Consider the following 15,263-nt stretch of genomic DNA (forward strand, 5'->3'; position numbering starts at 1 on the left):
CGTCCCTCGAATTCCGATTGGCTGATAGGATTCTATCAGCCAATCGGAATTGAGGTAGGAAAAATCTGATTGGCTGATGGAATCAGCCAATCAGATTCAAGTTCAATCCGATTGGCTGATGGAATCAGCCAATCAGATTGAGCTCGCATTCTATTGGCTGATCGGAACAGATTGGATCAGCCAATCGGATTGAACTTGAATCTGATTGGCTGATTCCATCAGCCAATCAGATTTTTCCTACCCAAAAGCGACATGATTTGTTTCCCTACTTTGTTTGTAGAGAAAAAAAAACAACAACAACATTTTAATAGGAGTGCTTACAGCTAATTAATAAATTAATATAGATTCTGACTTTGGTATTAGAAATATATAATCTGTAAATACTTTAGGGCAAAGATCTTGTACGACATCTTGGTTGATTTATTTATTGCTTCTTTTCAAAAGACATTTCTAAGCCATTTAAAAAAATTAGATGAGATGCAGTAAGAATTAGAAAAAAACTCTTAAAGGGATGGGAGGAAAAAAGCGTTAACAAAATGCTGCAGTATTCCTCTTGTTTTAAATTTAATGAATACTGAATATTCTTGTTTTGTTAAACCAATGTAAATGTTCATTTGTTACAGATGAAAAAGTTGACCTGCAACATAATATACTTACCTCTAGCATGCTGGAGAGCTGCGCTAATCTAAACCCTTCTTCTTAGAGCCCCCAAAGGCTTAGTGCAGCAGATCCCTGAGACCTGGGGCTCTAAGAAGAAGGGTCAGGTTAAGCGCAGCTCTCCAGCGCACTAGAGGTATAGAAAAAGTGCACAATTTGATCATATAAGTAAATTAGAAAGTCTCTTAAAACTGCTGCTCTACATAAATCATGAAAGTGCCCCTTTAACTGTAAATGGGCTTGTCATTGTGATTCACGGTTTATGTACAGTAGGTGGTACCTAAAGTGTCCTTAGTAGTGAAAGAACATGGGGCACAGCATCATATTCTGATATACATTGGAAAGGAAAAAAATGTTTTTTAAGGGGAGCAACCCAAAGCGATAATAAAAGTCATTAAAGGGACACTTCAAGTCAAAATTAAACTTTCATGATTCAGATAGAGCAGAAATTTTAAACAACTTTCCAATTTACTTCCATTAACAAAATGTGCACAGTCTTTTTATATTTACACTTTTCGGGCCACCAGCTCCTACTTAACGTGTACAAAAATAAAGTAATATACGTATATGCATTTGTGATTGGCTGATGGTTGTCACATGGTACAGGGGGAGTGGAAATAGACATAGCTTTGAAATTTGTCAGAAAAAAAACTAGTACTCATATGAAGTTCAGTATGGAGCTTGAAGCCCCGTGTTTCTGGCGAGCCTTCAGGCTCACCAGAAACACTAGTTAAGAAGCAGCGGTCTAAAGACTGCTGCTCCATAACCTGTCCAGCTGCTCTGAGGAGGCAGACAGAGATTGGCCACGAATCTGCAGGGGGCAGGCTTGCACCACCAGTTCACAAGAGCTGCTGGTACAATGCTGAATGCGGAGAGCGTATTGCTCTCCTCATTCAGCGATGTCTGTTGGAAATGATTGGATTGGACATGTATTTACGGGTCCTTTAATATTATTAAATTACAAGTATTTACACTTGGTTTAATGGGTTGGATCCTTTGCTAACCATCATTGTCATAATAGATAGACGATAGATAGATAGATAGATGATAGATAGATAGATAAACATTTTTTTTTCTTCTTTTTCCACACCGAATTTGTACAGATTCTGGAAATGTCCCAAAACATTTCTCATGGTAACAGTGACCCTATGTTAAATTTAAATTATGTATCAACTTTTTGTAAATTATATAAAAAAAAACCTGCTTCGAAGACGCTAGAACGCAACAAATCCACATGGCCGCCTTTCTCCTACTTAGCCGGATCAACAACATCTACATTAGCTTGCACATATGGCGGAGTACGGCATTTAGCTCTCACAAGAGATAACAGATGTTTGAGATATTAACGGTGAGACCCTACACATAGCTGCTGTGACCTTGGGCCCTATAGAAGTAAGCTGCCATATACGGAACCTTCTGCCACACCATAAAATATGGAGGACTTTTACTTTCAACTACAAGTGTCACTGGATCGATTGGGAGAGTCGATGCAACGTAACTTTGAGGATCTAATGCTGGTCTGCAGAACTGAAGTTACAGGGGAAACCACTTTGATAGGGATAGAGACTGCTAACACAGAATCTACAGCAGCTACAGACACAGCCAATTTTGCGGCTACTGCACTGGAGTTTATTGAGGAACCTCTATACCACGAGGAAGGAATACTCATAACAGATCGTTATGTGCCAATAATGGAGTCCAATTCTATGGACATTAGCTCAGTGTCATTCTACCCTAAACTGAGTAGACACAAGACGCTACAGAGAGCTGCGGACCGATCCTACAATCTAGTGGCGACTTACACATCTAATACCTTTACAGGGAAATCTAGACTAAGCATCTTCTTCAAAATCCAGGATCATCTCTCCTCTGGTTTTGTGGTATGTGGAGAAGCCCTCTCTATACATAACACGCATGTCTGCATCCTGGAGGACTCATGCCTGACATTTCTCCCCCTGTACAGACCGCATACAGGCTCGTCCTCACCCCCCACTGGGTTAGACTTATGGCAGACGCTTTGGTTTTCGCTCTGGGGTGGGTTAAGCCCATGAAACTTTCCATAACAAAAGATAGCATCGATCATATATGTTACCATACTATTTTGCTTTACAAATGTGAACTCCATGGGGGATTTTATACTGGCAGTTGGTTATACTACTGCACATTGTTGACAATTTTACTTTGTGGACCTTGAGAATGTTTGCTATACCATTTGCCTAACCTAGAGGATCAGTGATCCACAAACCATCTTTGTCAAAGTTTTTTCTGTACGCCCTCTTTAATCTTGGGACTGCCTTCTCATTAGTTGAGTATTTGAAAGGATTTTATTCTGTTCATTATATTATGCATTTATTTTCTGTTCCACACATTATACAGTTGCATATGCTTATGTTGAGCAGAAGGTACATTTCCAAACTGCTAATCTTTATTTGATCACACAACAGTTATTAACCCTAGCAGGTTTGTTTTAGTGTATGTGAATTTTATTGTTAGGCATACTATACAACGGAGGTAACTAGGGTATTGGTAATTTTCACTCACATCAGCTTGCTGGTATAGGTTGGAACTCTATGCTGGGAATATATAGGTCACAAACAGTACTTCTCCTCCCTTTCACCTATATGTTAATATAGACTTTATAATGTAACCTAGTATTGTGGTGTACCGGTCTTCCATTCTGCCTACACATCTATATAAGCAAGTGTGAACTACTTCCAGCGCATTTCTATGCATTAAGCACGAGACCATATTTTACAGTAGCTCTATGACTTTATAATGTTTTATTACTATATGTACCTAGTACCTTCAGATTATCTTGTTATTATACAAATGCTATTTAAATAACACTAGACCTTCCTTTTATCTCGTAGGCCCACAAGTTCAAAATACACATCATATGTATACGTTGGGCCAGTTATTCCTAGTATAACACTTTTGCAACTATACTTTAACCCTGATAGCGCCGGCCTGGAGTAAGTTGATCCTCACTAAGACTCTGTTTCCCATGACAGGGACCCTACTGCGAGACCCTGTCTTTCCGCTCGCCACACAGATGATATCTTTAGAGACAGATGTCCGATCCTTTTGTATATAAGCCTTGAATGACCTACGGAAGGACGTGTTCTGCGTACCTCTTATGCAAGGCTCAGTTTTGCTTTACTTTTGTTAAATATGTCTTCCCTTGTTATATTTTCATTAAGCCTGTGGCTGGGAGATGTTTGTTAGTGTTTTCTTATTTCCTAAATTCCTTTATGCATCAAGATTTGCACCCTTAGAAAACTTTACACTTTCCCTATTATGCTTTCCAGTATACTGTCATGGTGCAAAAAGTATTTTGTGAACCGTTTACCCATCCTGAAACCATTCACAACAGACATGAGCTCCTGGGACAACACCTTTGTTATTTGTATTGCTAACATTATCTCTTCTCTAGAGGGCGTTTGTTCAGGAACATGTAGATTTTGGCTCTAGTATAAGAATAGGACATGACGGTACACACTGAAGGGTTTAGTTCTTCATGTGCTCTATCTATAGGAATCTTCAGAGTTTCAAGTCCTACACTTAGTACAAATTGTAGAGTCCAGATCTATATTATCAGTCACTAATATATGGTCTGGGTTTCCCTAATAGACAAGTTTATGTGAATTATATTCAAATGGTCATAGTGCCTCCGCCATATTACTTTGTAACAACCTCCTATGCCTATGCGCTTCTATCTACATTTTATATTTAGTATGGTTCTAACAGCCCCATAGCTCTATAAGGGCAAAACATACTACAATCTACCCTAAGTACTGTTATATATTTCATGTTTACACTAGCTTCTTATAAGCTTGTATACAGGGGATACATAGCTTTTTCAGGACATTGCCTTCTCAGTACATACAGGGAAATCCCCCTCTAGTGGTATTACTTTACATTTATACCCATTCATCTATCACCTCCATCTGACCCCTCTCCTACCTTTCCCGCCGGCATTTATTACTTGCGGGTCATACCCCTACTCCTTTTACCCAAATCTCCTATAGCTGGCATCTCCCCAGGAGAGGGGATCATGTAGCAGTCCTCTGCTCTTCATATATATAAATATCTCCCCCTGCCCGTATCCTTTCTAGGAAGATACCCTTACTTTTACATACCCTAGCTTAAATTTACTTGTGGCGTAAATAGAGGATAACTTCATTGGTAGTATACTCGAAAGCTCTAGGATCCCAGTGCACTTACAAACTCGACATGCTAACTGGCTCCGCCCTCCACTCCCCCCCTACTCTATTTTGAGCTGCTCTCGCCCCTCCCCATAAAACTATAGAGCTAACTCCTCCCTGGCCCTAATCTTATCTGAATAGATACCCTAATTTACTTTTTATATGGCACAGAGAGGACCGTTTTTGTTTATATTACATTTATGATATCCTATTATAAAACTGAAGTCTCATTATAGATAGCCCAAATTTTATAATAACGCTTGAGATATATGGATACATAATGCTTTTTCTACATGTTTTTTTTTTTCTGCCATACCTTACTAATTATACTGTGTATACACTTATCTGTAAATGTTCTGGGGCATGTCCTATATGTTGTATTTGTTTATGACTTCAATAAAAATCGTTATAAAAAAAAAACAAAAAAAAAACTGCTTAAAATAATGTCTATATTAAATTCAAGTATAACGCATAACATAAATACCCTAACCAAAATACATTTTTCTAGATGACTTCCTTTTATTATATAATCTGGAATTTCTAAGCTTTTTTCTTTCTGCTTTTTATGAAACAAGTAAGGTATAAAAAAAGTGTTTTCTATATAATGTGCAACTGTTTTCAACCAGTGCTTACACTGGTAATGTTTTTATGCAAGTAAAGCTCAGTGTATAAGCAAGAAAGAAAAAATCATTTCATGTTTTAACAAGGCAACTGCTTCACTGTCTGCAGACAAGAAAATTGATGACTCTAATCAGAAAATAAAAGGTTTTCATCGGTGTTTAACCAGTGACCACCTTAGATCTGATGTTAAGATATTAACATGAGATAGATAGAGTGTGGGGGAGGAGGGGAGGAGGAGGGTGGATACTATCAGATCACTCCTGCAAAAGCTGAACATTTGCAAATTATCCATTTCATGGGCAAGAGGAAAGGAAACATCTTTACAACCAACGTCTAACATCTTCACACTGAATTAAACTAGGGTAAGCTGTTTGTGTTTTCTTTATTAGCACTGCCAAAGGCATGATTTATATGTATCTGTACAACGCCAAGGCTGATCTCAATAGATACATCAATATTGCTAAATAGCAGTGAATGTTTTCTCCTATAGTAGTTCCAATGAAAAGCCTGTTAAAAACAATTGTATGCTACAAAAACTTGTGTACATAGTAGTAATTACATATATATGCTACATTTTTCTTGGTCTTATATAAAGAGTAATTGTAATGAAAGTAAAACTCTATGGTTATTTAACAGATGTATTAAGCAAATTATTGATGCAACTTGTAGCATTTTCTCCTCACTAATAATTAATTTGAAAAATATTGACTTTAAAATAAAGGGTCATGAGTGACTTACAAAGAAGGATAATCATCAAAACACAAAGGGCTAGATAACAAACATGCGTTTACACCCCTAGGTTGAAAAGGTATCATGACAGCTGAAAAGACTATTCCTGTAATTAATGGAAAACCTGAAGATGCCTTAGATCCTGAAGCTTCAAGTACCCAACTGGTACACAGCAATGACAAGAAAGTGAATGAACGAGGACATTGGAACAATAAGGTGGAATTTGTGCTGTCAGTAGCTGGGGAGATTATTGGACTTGGAAATGTATGGAGGTTTCCGTATCTGTGTTACAAGAATGGAGGAGGTGAGATCAAATTAATTCATGTCTGCATTTGTTTTGGGTGTAATAACAAATTATGTACATACAGCATCTATTTTCTAAAGTGTGGTACCATAGTATAGGCTGGCTATCAAGGTGATGGTACTGTAAATTGCATTTAAATGTCTCACTGATGTGATTTGACAGCTCAAATTATGATCAATGAACAAATAAAACTGGCATAATGTTTTTTAATGATTAGCTGTCATGATGGTGCAAGATATACAAATGTATATATTTTATATTACTGGGCATCTTATATGCTTGAATAAAAATAATATAAGTAAAAACAAATGCACGCACTATCTATACTAGTATGGTAAATATTGTAGCAGGCTGTGAATGTCCAATTCATAAAAGACAAAAAATTGGTTCCTAATTTGCAAGAAAGCTATGAAGTAATTTGTATAAAATTTCTACACCCCATTATTGCATATCAATAATTTATATTAAAAAGTAATACAATTATATATATATATATATATATATATATATATATATATATATATATATATATATATATATATATATTATATATTATTATATATATATATATATATAAATATATATATATATATTAGGTATTAGGAAATAATTTAATGAAGGTTGTTTTAGAAAACAAAGGGGAGGGGTGTAAAATACTATACAGACATTGTTTTAGAAAACAAAGGGGAGGGGTGTAAAATACTATACAGACATTGTTTTAGAAAACAAAGGGGAGGGGTGTAAAATACTATACAGACAATTATTGCTTAAAATGTATGCATAACATGTTGAATTCTAAGAGTTTATTTCCAGATGTGGCAGTGCCTCCTTGTTTATAACTCAACGTACATCCTTGTTGACATAATAATATGAAAAGTTACATGAATATTATAAGAAAACTTGAAAATGATCCACCTTATAAATATAGGATTTGAAGTTAAAGGAATAAACAAAAACTAACAAATTAACAAATAGCATGACTGTTCTGTTGTCAAATATTGGTTTTCCTGACCGACAATGTACATTTTTATTAAGAAAAATACATATCTAATATGGATGGGCTTTAGTTTTTTCTATATCTACTACAAATTAAGAAATGTACAACATAACTGTGTCTACAGGGGGTGCATATCTGTGGCTATTACTACAGGGAGTAGTAAAACTAATCTATGTTGGATACTATATGGATTTTTTATACTTCAGAATATATCTGTCAAAGGGGGGGAAATAAAAATTGCATTAAATATAATTTCCAAGCAATATTTTGGATGTATGTGTTTTTGTTAAAAATTCTCGTTATTGCTATGGTTTATACATTCATATTTGTACTACTTCACAGGAAAATTGTAAAGTAATTTATTGCAAGATAACAATTCTGGTGTAATATAAAGTAATCACTGTGAAGAAATAGTCATTGGCTTTAGTTACGAACAAATTTCAAATAATAATTGTGTGCTTTTATTGTAAACATTAAGGGCCAGATTCATGAAAGCCATATTTCTGCTCCCCTGTGTAATACAAGCACACGCTAATGTGTGCTGGTATTACAAGTTAACAGCAATGCGAATGCGAGCTCACGTTTGCAATTCAATTTTAAGGGCACTTTTAGAAAATTAACCAGTGATCGGATTTTCTGAGCGCTAATTGCTACAGCTTGTGATAGCAATAACCAGCCAATTGTAATGGCTGGTTAATTTCACACACACCCATTTGTTTTATATAGTAATAAATACGTCTGATATCAAGTAAAAATGCTGAAAACAATACAAAAATTTCCATGCATGTTAAAATAGTAAAAACCTTTTGGATATACTTATATTTCTTTTTCGGAAGTTGAAACTATTATTCCCTTTCTATATTACATTTTTATTTTTGAAAATAAAAATAAATGTTTTAGTAAAAGTAATATATAGGAACAGTAGGATTTAAAATGGCGCTAAAGTTTGAACATACGTGTTAGGTATTTGAAACATGGCAGACCAAAACAATAGTGGTAGATACAGTTTGAATTTGCTGTTATGGCGAATCGAGAAACAAAAGATTTTGAAACAATAATTTAGAATTCCATTTTTTATTTTCCTACTGGAAAATGACAAATCCTTATTTACTTAGTCATATAAAGTGATTGTTCTACATTATATTAAGAAATACTTCCAAACTGGAATCCAATGTAAATTTTAGCTGATATGTTTGCAATCAACTGACTCAACTAGCTTGTAAATTTTGTTTATTTTAACCTTTTTTTCATTGATGTTGTTACAATGATTATTGCGTACATCCATCTGTCTATTTAATCATTTAACCAACCACATCAATGTGTACTTTATCAACTCTGTTATATCAAATATTTTTCTTGCTTCCATGCAATGAAAATACTACAAAAGCATCATTCCTTTGAAGTATAGTTTACAGTTTTTAGAGTAATATGTAAGTTGTCAGTGGTTTCATGGATAATGTTTGTACCAATGTTTTTTAAATGTAAACAATTGTAGGTATTTTGAGGAAAAACTGGTACTGTTTCAAACCTTCAAAAAGGAGATATATCTACTTGTAGATCTTCATTAAATACTAGAGATTTCTTCCATCCTATCTCAAAACATGTCCCTATGCTTCTCTCCCATTTAAACATCACCTACTTCCCCTGGAGAAACATATATCTTATAATCATAAACTGGAATCAGCATTGCTATGTTAGGCTAAATGCAGCCATTTTATTTGCATTACCCATATATCCCTGCTATGACTACAAACATATTTTACTAGTCAGACTTTCAGCTCTAAAGTATCTAGCAATAGACTGACGGAAGAATATTTATTGCCTTTTAGGCTTATATGAAAACTGTTATTCTTGGTGGAAATTTCCTGAATTGATTAATTAATTTTTTCAAAGTGTTATTCAGTTTAGTACCTTAAGAAATATAAAAGGCCCAATGCTCCTAATTTCACTAGAATATGCCTGAAATGGATTTTGGAACACAATAAAAGCTTTAAAACTAATTTCAAATACAGTTTAAATATGATAGGATACGAGAAACATGTACTATCCTTGACTATATTACAATTTTACCTAAATGTTTTTAATATCAGAAATCTTAGCTTTCCTTGATATGGAAAACTGTTACTGGCAAATAAAATTGATTTATTCTCTAACATGAATAACTCTTCACATTCACTACATTTTCTTAAATGAAGAACAATCCACTAATATCTAATTAAGCAATGATGCAGTTGAATATAATTTTAATAGTGATATTTTATATGGTGTTGAAATATAATAAATATGTGAAAATCCAATAAAAAATGAAGACAATATAACATCATTTTAGTAACTTGTACTCTATATATAGTCCAAAATAATATTACTTTTAGAGAAAATGAAATATTTTAAGTGAAAAAAGCTTTCCAAACTGTAAATGACTTTATATATGATTTATTCAACTATCTCATTAATTCTCTCTATTCATTTTTAATATTGATTATTGTATATTAAACATGCTGAGAATAAATACCAGTACATTTTAATGCTGACAATGTCATTACCACCCCAGATAATGAGCACAGTTATTCAATTGTGCTTCATTCTGTATATTTTATTTTTTGAAAACAGTTGTAAACAAAGTACATTTGCAATATTTATAATTTTTTGGGACTGAACTGGTTTAATCATGGTTATTAACATTTTTCTCATCTAATGAAGTAAATTACTAATATTCTTAACCAAATATTAAAATGCAAAGATGTTAATTATCAAATTGAGTTATTATAACACAAACAAGTTCTGCATAATTTCCTTGCCAAATGAACTAATCAGTTATATAATCCGTTATATTTACTGAACAATCAAGATAATCAGGACTCTTTCTTCTCAAATCTGACGTATTAAAAGGGTGTTTTCATATCCTTGCAACTACACACATTAAAGAGAAGTGTTTGGCTAAGTAATGAGATGAAATATCTCTGTCTAGACTACCTCTAAATCTCTATACAGGAAGGTTCACGACTAGGAGATATATCTGTGGTGATAGTGGTCATCCCTATTTGGTTCCATTGACTATCTACAATTGAAATTACTATATTCTATATCTTACAACTATATACATATGATACTCAAACAAAACAACAATAGCTGACCAAATTTTTATTTTAAAAACTCAAACATTTTCTAATATTTGATCAAAACTAAATATTTTGAATCTTGCAATACACTAAAAGATTTATTTTGGAATATGTCTACAGTATCCCCTAAATTTCTCTGTTTGTCATTTCCATTCATATAATAAATTATAAGTAATCTAGAAGATATCAAGCAGCATAGAAATGAATGGTTACATCAACTGGAGTAGATAAAATAAGATGTCTTGTATCAGTGTTTAGCTTAATAAGAATAAACATTTAATATAACTAGTTACACACTATTGCAAGATTAAGAGTCAGGTATGAATTTAAGGACCATGTTTATTCAAAGGGAGTCTAACGGAGAAGGAATATAAAAAGAGCATATGAAACATACCACAAATCTTCTTCCTGTACCAAAGATAATTGTAGAGACAGAGAAAGACAATAAGAATGGAATATCTCCTTCAAACATATAGATAAGTCTATATTATCTAACAGTGATTCAGTGTGGACATGAAAGATGGACATATATTGGAGCATCCAAATATGGGTTTTAAAGGCAATTAGCATTTTTCTTTCTAATTGTTTTGTAACTAGTTTTTCAGGCTCACGCAAGCATGAAACAAATGGGCTCCGAAGTCATATCCAAAACATCATAAATGGAGCACAATATCTTAATTGTTTTATAAGTTATTGGTGAAAAGCAAGGGAATGAGTCAGTTTAGTAGTTTATTAGTTATTATTTAAAATATATATACACATACTGGACATTTCTTCTATTACATTAGCACTGGATTGGTAAGGACTTGCAGTGGGCAAATTCAAAAGTCTACTTTTTCTTATATTTAAAGGAACATAGTACTTATACATTTTCTTCTTTTTATATGAAAGAACAACATATTTACATGTTGATAATAATTGTGTTTGCCTGCTATAAGATTTAAAAACTTTCGTTTATATTGAAACTAACACTTCATTATTGACTCTCTGCTTCCTACTAATCTTTACTCGCTAATACAGACATATGCCTCAGATTACTGGTAGAGAAAAAAAACAGCTCAGCAAGCTTGAAAAACCCCCAACATGTTTTTCAAAAATTAAAAACTGAAATATTTTGGAATTCCTTCTTCAAGATGGAACAAAGAAAAGATTAAAAATATAAAAGCAAAGAAAGTGCCTCCTGGTCCAATAAAGTTTCCAAATGTGGATATCCCAATTGTGAAGCAAGTATACTCACAAACGATGCAGCACCAAGTGTGCTAAATGGAGCCTACTGGGATCTCTGTGTCCCAGCTCACTGATACCAGGTGTGGAGTCGGCTACTCACAGCTAACCTTCTTGGCCAACAATTAGAATCACAGATGTGAGAACCAAAATATATTTTTGATAAAACACCATTTTTTAAAACACTTTAAAGTAAGTAGAGCTGAAAACAATGTATAGCTCTTAAAAACAGACACGCTACGTGTTTCTCAGCCATTCTGGCATAATCTGCTCCTCTCTCACATCTACCTAATAAAGACAATATTAGCCAACCAAATCAAATTGTCTGATCACACCCCTTAACTCTTTGTATACAGCTTTATGCTTCTCCTATTCACACATGTTCATCTAAGACTTTTTTTTTTTTTTAAACTATAGACGGCCATAATTAAGGTGTGTTTAAGCATTTGGCTGAGATAAGTGTCACTCTGATTATCACCAAATATTTGTAAAAAATGTTGTGTTGTGAATCATCAAAATATGTCCTAGATGAACTGGTGTTCATTCAGAATACATGTAACATCACCATTAATAATAATATACTATATATATATATATACTTCTTTTAAAGGGACAGTAAAGACAAAATTAAACTTTCATTATTCAGATAGAACATGCAACTTCAAGCATCTTTCCAATTTACTTCTATTATCAAATTTTATTTGTCTTCTTGATATCCTTTGTTGAAGAGTAAACCTAAGTGGTCTCTTTGGAGCTCAGGAGTGAGCATGTGTCATTATCTCTCTATGGCATAGAGTGCTAAAGACATGTGCATAGTTCTAAGCTCATATTATCCTACCGAGGTTTATTCTTCAACAAAGGATATCAAGAAGTCAAAGCAAATTTTATAATATAAGTAAACTGGAAAGTTGTTTGAAATTGCATGTTCTATCTGAATAATGAAGGTTTAATTTTGTATTTATTGACTGTCCCTTTAATAGAAGTTTAGTATGTATATATATATTATTAGTGGTGAAGTCACTTTTATTTATGGGATATTGATTGGTGCATTGTTATGTTTACATTTACATTAAGGTTTTTGTTATTTTGTAATTCTGTATATTTGTTAAATGTAAGCACAAGTTAAACAATTATAAATGTCCTAGGCAAATTCAATGCATCATAAATGATTTATTTATTACATTTTCACAGCTTACATGCAATTAGACAAATCACAGCAACAAATCCATATTTATCTACACAATTAAACTATGCTGTGTTAAATAACTTGGCTTCTCAAATAATGTAAATGTTGGAATTAAAAAAAAAAAGTTTGAAAGTATAACTGGGCCAAAGGAGAGGTTATTGCTGGGTATTATGCAATTTTTAAGTGATAGCAAACTGTAAGTTCCACAAAGGGGTAATAGGATGTAAAATGCAGTTCTCACAGCAGTGCAAAAGAAAACATTTAACATGCAATCTGTTTAGCCGTGGAACTCTTAAACGGTTGAAATTGCAGGTGCAAATATTATTTATTTATTTACAGAGTAACTTGTTACTATGGGTTTGACAGGGACTAGTCAATGTCTCTTAAACATTTGGATTTTAATTTCCTTTCATGAAGTTAAAGGGACAGTCATGTAAAAAAAAAAAAACTTTCATGATAGGGCATGCAATTTTCAACAATTTACTTTTATCACTAATTTTGCTTTGCTCTCTTGGTATTCTTAGTTGAAAGCAAAACCTAGGTAGGCTCTTATGCCAATTTCTTAGACCTTGAAGGTCGCCTCTAAACTGAATGCAATTTGACAATTTTTCACCACCAGAGGGCATTTGTTCATGTGTGTCATATAGATAACATTGAGCTCACGCATGTGAAGTTATCTAGAAGTCCGCACTGATTGGCTAAAATGCAAGCCTGTAAAAAGAACTGAAATAAGGGGGCAGTTTGCAGAGGCTTAGATACAAGTTAACTACAGAGGTAAAAGTGTATTATTATAACTGTGTTGGTTATGGAAAACTGGGGAATGTGTAATAAAGGGATTATCTATCATTTTAAACAGCAAGAATTCTGGTGTTGACTGTCCCTTTAACTTGATGTTGCTGGTGACTCTATCAATGGCCTACCTTCAATAAAATCAGTTCATGAAACTAAAATCTTAGAGAGAAAGATTTGTAGCCTCCCTTGTTACAGTCACGTGCTGTGAGTTAAGCTCCTTCGATTTGTCTCGTAACTATTCACCTCTCAGTGGATCAAACAAGCTCTGCTTTGAAGAAGCGGCATCATAAAAACACACCCAAAATATTACCTAATTAAAATAAAAATAAACAACTTCCTCTATTAAACAGTCTGCTTTAAAATAGACAACAGGAAACATAAGAAACAATTATAGAATAATAAAAGAAAAATAAATACATCACAACCTTGTCAGCTTCAAAATAGAGAGTTACAACCCCAAGACAAGATACTTAACTAGGGCAATAAAGCCATTATCAGTTCTTCATGATGGGTCTAAGTGTAGGGGAAAAAAACGTCCTTGGGCATCACAGAACGCCCATATCATTTTCCTTGTGTACATCTGCAAGATCTCAGAAGCACCTTTCATTCTATCCAGTAAGAATTCTTGACCATTTCAATACAGACAAGGGAATGTTCTTCACTTAGAAACGTTTCCATAAACAATTTTACAAGTGCGTTTTCTAAGCATTGCATTTATAATTATTCTGATTCCGCATTGCTAGCGATTCACACTTGATGTGCGAGAAATCATGTATAGGGCACTTCTTGCAATTATAGATGTTAAAGGCAGTAACGCCCACTAACCAAACTATGTAAAATATAGATGAAGTAAGGCTGAATTCATTTTGAACCTGAACTTGCTTTTACAGCAAAGCCCCATGGCAATTACAAACGTTTATTTTAGACTTTTTCCAAGGTTGTTTCAAAAATTTTGTGTGTGCAATTATTGTTTTTTTTTTTACATGTTGGTAGCAGCTCTGATTTGTTGTATGATATATCATGTATTGGACACCTTAAGCAACAATAGATGCTAATGGCAGTGCCCTCTAGCAAAATGGCAGAAATAAATTTACACATACAGAAAGAGGCATTCTTTCAGGAATGAACAACGGCTAAATAGCTTGTTCTATGGTGACCCACAACCTAGAAGCAGCCTCTTTTACCCTAATTGTGCTTTTCACAAAGGGAAACTTTCCTGAAGTTTATCAGTCTGATCCCACCTAAAAAGGTCAGTCCAGCCCCCAAATACCAATCACTACCCCTCTGAACAAGGCACATTGCACTCCAGACAATCAATTTAGCCTTCTTTGGGCCACATTAGTGAGATACAGACACATTCTTCTAGGCACATGGAGTCCACATCTGGTTTCCCCATTGTCATATTTCAAATACATGCAGAAAAAGAAGA

At 33.8% G+C, this 15,263-nt stretch overlaps 1 protein-coding gene across 1 annotated transcript in view; it reads left to right on the forward strand.

Annotated features, from left to right (window-relative positions):
• The first annotated feature begins 6,296 nt into the window (after positions 1 to 6,296).
• Positions 6,297 to 15,263, forward strand: part of LOC128666232 (sodium- and chloride-dependent GABA transporter 3) — a 280,538-nt gene continuing 271,571 nt past the window's right edge. The window contains exon 1 of the mRNA XM_053720701.1: positions 6,297 to 6,516. Within this exon, the coding sequence (XP_053576676.1) occupies positions 6,297 to 6,516 (220 nt within the window). The remainder of the gene's footprint in view (positions 6,517 to 15,263) is intronic.

The sequence above is a fragment of the Bombina bombina genome, chromosome 7 (assembly GCF_027579735.1).
Source record: "Bombina bombina isolate aBomBom1 chromosome 7, aBomBom1.pri, whole genome shotgun sequence".
Classification (NCBI taxonomy): domain Eukaryota; kingdom Metazoa; phylum Chordata; class Amphibia; order Anura; family Bombinatoridae; genus Bombina; species Bombina bombina.